The sequence below is a fragment of the Corvus moneduloides genome, chromosome Z, assembly GCF_009650955.1.
Source record: "Corvus moneduloides isolate bCorMon1 chromosome Z, bCorMon1.pri, whole genome shotgun sequence".
Taxonomy (NCBI): Eukaryota; Metazoa; Chordata; class Aves; order Passeriformes; family Corvidae; genus Corvus; species Corvus moneduloides.
In genome coordinates, this window is record NC_045511.1 from 51,415,423 (window position 1) to 51,419,686 (window position 4,264).

General features: G+C 40.8%; 1 protein-coding gene across 1 annotated transcript; it reads right to left on the reverse strand.

Moving 5' to 3' along the window:
- Positions 1 to 1,437: 1,437 nt before the first annotated feature.
- Positions 1,438 to 3,252, reverse strand: LOC116438336 (AT-rich interactive domain-containing protein 4B-like). The gene is made up of 3 exons (XM_032097196.1): positions 3,143 to 3,252; positions 2,679 to 3,003; positions 1,438 to 1,572 (listed from the first exon to the last, which is right to left on the reverse strand). Exons 1-3 carry the CDS (start codon positions 3,155 to 3,157, stop codon positions 1,439 to 1,441), a joined length of 474 nt encoding a protein of 157 aa, XP_031953087.1. The 5' UTR covers positions 3,158 to 3,252; the 3' UTR covers position 1,438.
- Positions 3,253 to 4,264: the final 1,012 nt, after the last annotated feature.

The following is a 4,264-nucleotide window of genomic DNA, read 5'->3' on the forward strand; positions in this document are numbered from 1 at the left end:
GTTCCCAGCACTTACTTTCCTGCTCTTTTTTTTTCTTTAAGTGCTTTCTCCGGTCAATGGCAGCCAACTCAGCTTTCAACAACAGGTAACGTTTCCGGATTTCCTGAATTTTTGCTTGGAGAACTGTTATGCGCTCAGTGCTACTCAAATTTTGCAAGTCAGCTGCAAGTTAAACAGTTTCTGTTAATTATTGCATTGCAGCATTTCCCATGCCTTCTGAATTTCAGCGAAGGGGGAGGTACTCAAATCTTGGTGATGTGCTTTGATGTAGCAGGCAGCAAAGCTGAGAAACAGCACCTCCTGTTTATTATCACAATCTTGACTGACACAAACACACTGAAACGTCTTCTTACAAGAAATACTAAACAAGTCCTGGTTCATTAAGGCAAAATGGAAGGGGAAGATTCAAAAATCAATAATCTAAGAGGCTGAACAAGAAACAGAGAACGAGGATTAAAAGAGCAAGAAATAAAAATATCAGGATTTATGACAAAATTAAGCAAACTGAGGATGGAACGGTTTTAAAGGAAAATACCCTCAAAACCAGAATATTCCAAAAGCCTTCTTATAGTATATCTCAAGACCGCAAGAGGCATGTTTCAAAGAAGATACTTACACACTTGAAAACTCCATTTGCAACTTTTGGGCAAATGATTATCATGTTCCTTTAGATCAGACTCCCTCTCTCCACTTCGCCCACATTTTCCTGTGAGAAGGTAGATTGTTAAAAAACAAAGCAACCTTCCCACCCAACCCAAAGCTTACCAGGAGCTGTCTCACTCTAACATGACAGAATCCATCCTGGTGTAGCAGCTTAGCACACAGCTCTCTGCACCACTGGTGCCCAGGTACAGGACCACAAACCAGGTCTGTAATGGGGCCCCTCTAATTCTGGCATGCTGGGAAAGGAAAACCTTGCACTGGAAACACCGGCCAGTTAGTTGTTGTGCACATAGACTCAGATCTGTTCTGTGGATTTATGGGAACCAAAGTCCTACAGACCTAGAAGGCTGATAAAAGTAGCAGACTGTGGCTCCACAATCCATCCCAAAAACTGGCAAGTATGTTACTGAAAGCATTTGCGCATGAACATAAGGAGGCAGGGTAGGGACACACCTCCTGGGAGGAGATTCTTGAATACAATCCAGCTGCTCAAGGCTCGTATAGCCACAGTCCACTCTACTCTCCAACTGGATCATGACAGCAGTGCACTTACTGCTTTAGAATCACAGCCATAAATAAATTGCCTGCATCAGAAAATAAGGCAAAGAGGCACTGTAATGTGTTCATGTAGGTGCCAAAATTATCCACATCTCTAGTTATGGAGCTATATTTCTTTTAAAAGACTTTGCAAGACTGATTATTACATCCTAGCTCCTTTTGACCTTTTTTAATATTCATTTCAAGCAAATGACATGGTACTTTCTCACATTTCATTTCACACTGATCTGCTGTACTTACTACTTTTATTCTTCTTTTTGATGTTCACAGAGGTTTTGAGGCTTGTTTTCTGCTTTTTTGAGGAGCTGTCTCTTCCCTGAGCATCTTGAATTTTTTTTTGGCCTCTGAACACTATAAAGGAGGAAAAAAAAAAAAACCCAAAGTAGAAGGAAATAGAAATAACAACAACAACAAAAAAGCTTGAAGTTCTCTGTGTTTTTCTCAAAGTATATGCACCTGAGATTAACAAAGCAATAGAGGTATATTTATTGAGGGCTCCCTATTGACCTCTCCCAAACTCTTGCCTTTGTTCAGTGAAACACATTTTGTTGCACTCTTTTGAAACAACACTTCCAGATGAATGATGGTAGTAGCAGATCTTAAGGGCATTTTGAGGAGCTCCAGTTGTTAACTGGAAACTGTTGCAATGAAAAAACCAATTCTGTCATGGCAGGATTATAGTCAGACTCATATGTTCTTCCTTAGTGTTAAAAAATTTTTAGGCACTAAAACAGAGTGAAAGCAGCTGTACTTTTGGTGGAACTGCAAAAGAGACAGTCACTTTCACAAAAAAAGCTTTTGGATCCAGCCTTGCCAGCAGTTAAAAAGCAGGCAGCAGTACACTGAAATCATGTGCACAACTGTTGGCTGTGTTTATTATCCTCTGCTCTCTGGTGGTCTGAGGATGAATCTCAAAATCACATCTGAATATGAAACCCAGCTAAGAAGGTCAATGTTTGACATCAACTTGACTTCCATTTTTCAGAACATTAATCTCACAAGGGGCAAGTTTGAAATGGTTGCCGAAACACGCAATAACTGGCACTTCCTCTCCCAAGTTAAACAGCTTACAGAGAATCAAGCTTTATGCAAGAAACTGCATCTTCTTCTTTTAAGCAGGGCACTCAAAATGCTTTTGTCTTGTTACAATAAATATTCCTTACATGATGTATTACACCTTGTTCTGGGCTTTTCTTGTCAGGTCCAATATAAACAGCATTCTTATATACTTTTTTCCTCATTGAAACCATCACAATTCCTAACAAAAGGCCAAGAAACTTCCCGGCAGTTGTATTTTTATTCACTAGATGATTACACAATTTCCACACATTTGAAGCAGACAGTAAGCTACTATTTCCTACAAAAATTCACTTCCCAGCAGCAAAACTGTAAGAGAATGAAGATACATCCACAGTGGTAAAATGACAGTTGCTTAGATTGAAGACAGCTCTTTTTACCCTTTCCTTTATCGTTTTCAGCATTCTTTGACTCTGATTGATTACCACTACTGGAGCTGACACTGGCATGAAAACCTTTTGAAGAAATATTTCTCTCAGACTGGAGATCTTGCAGCTGTCCTGTAGCATTCTGTGCCTCTGTTGTGCCGTCCATTTCACTTGTAATGCTTTGTATCTCTTCCTGATTTGGAGGCAGACTCCCAGAGACCATGACAGTGGACTGATGGTTACTGTACTCTGCTACAGCTACAGTGGAAGGTGACTCAGGAGTTGGAGGAGGATTTAACATTGAAAACTCTTTTTCCTTCTCTCTGTCAGTTTTATTCTAGGTGAAAGAACAGATGAAAAACTCTTCTCATTTGAGCAATTAGAAGATTGTAATCTTAAAATGATGCAGACCTTACAATTATCTTAAACATTCGATGGAGGAGAAAAGCTCTCCTCTTTATTTAAAAGACAAGTACCTTCCTGCAGTCCATGCTGAGACCCTTCTACTGAAGACAGGAACTTTGTCAACACCAAAACAAATGTGGAAGCAGACACAGCCCGTGCTGGAGAAGTAGTGGGGCCACAGGGTGACAGGCACAGCACAGCAGCCGTTGGGCAGTTGGGCAGTTTGTGGCCGTTGGGCAGTTTGTGGCCATTGGGCAGTTGGGCAGTTCCTTGGCACAGGGGTTCCAGAGGTTCCACCATGATGCAGGGGAAGGAGGGAGAGTGATGCCTGAAAACTAGGCAAGAAAACAGTACTCCACAATATAAGGCCTATAGAGCAGATATTTTTTTATTGGACGCTGGGAGTGAGGGGGATAGCTCCACCACAAACTCACTCGTCCATTCTTCGCACAGTACCAGCTTTTATACTTTTTTACTTAACGTGCACATTATACGTTCCTAACCTTCATATTGCAACATATTTTCTAATCACATGATTATGTCAGCCCTTGTAGCACGTGTGTGGTTTCTGCACAAGGTGGTCATCAGCCTCCCAGTGGTCATTTTTGATGAAGGCTCATAAGTCTTCTTTGGGCTTGAATTTTTCCCCTGTTTTCTGCTCATGCTCTCTAAGATTGTCTGCTCAAACAGCCAGTGGTCAGCTTTTTGCAGTTAGCCTGTTCTGCTGTATGTGGTGATTTCTAAAATGTGCTTCATTCGCATACCCTGTTACAAAGGAACTACTTCTTTCTGCATAGCTACAGCTTTTTGCATAGCTCAAGCATTATCTCGTTGCTTTCACATCAGAAGGTGGGGCAGCAGGAGCACTGACTCCTGTGGCAGAAGGAAATTCTTCCTTGCAGCCCACCGCCTGAGGAACCTAACCTATGCCTAAATATCAGTCTAAAAAAAAAAGAATTTTGAAGGAAATGCTCTGAAATAAAATGATAGAGATACACAGACTAGTCCCGTTTGCTCTCCAGAATCAGCAGAGGGAGCTCCCAAATTTCACCCCATCAAACTGGCTTCCAACACTTATGACATGGATTCTTCTCATTTGTTTTCTATAAAGTCATATGTAAATTTAATATTAAAAAAAAAGTGAAAACCCCAAAATCTTTATGGGAAAAGTTTTCATTTTTAAAAGGCTGGGA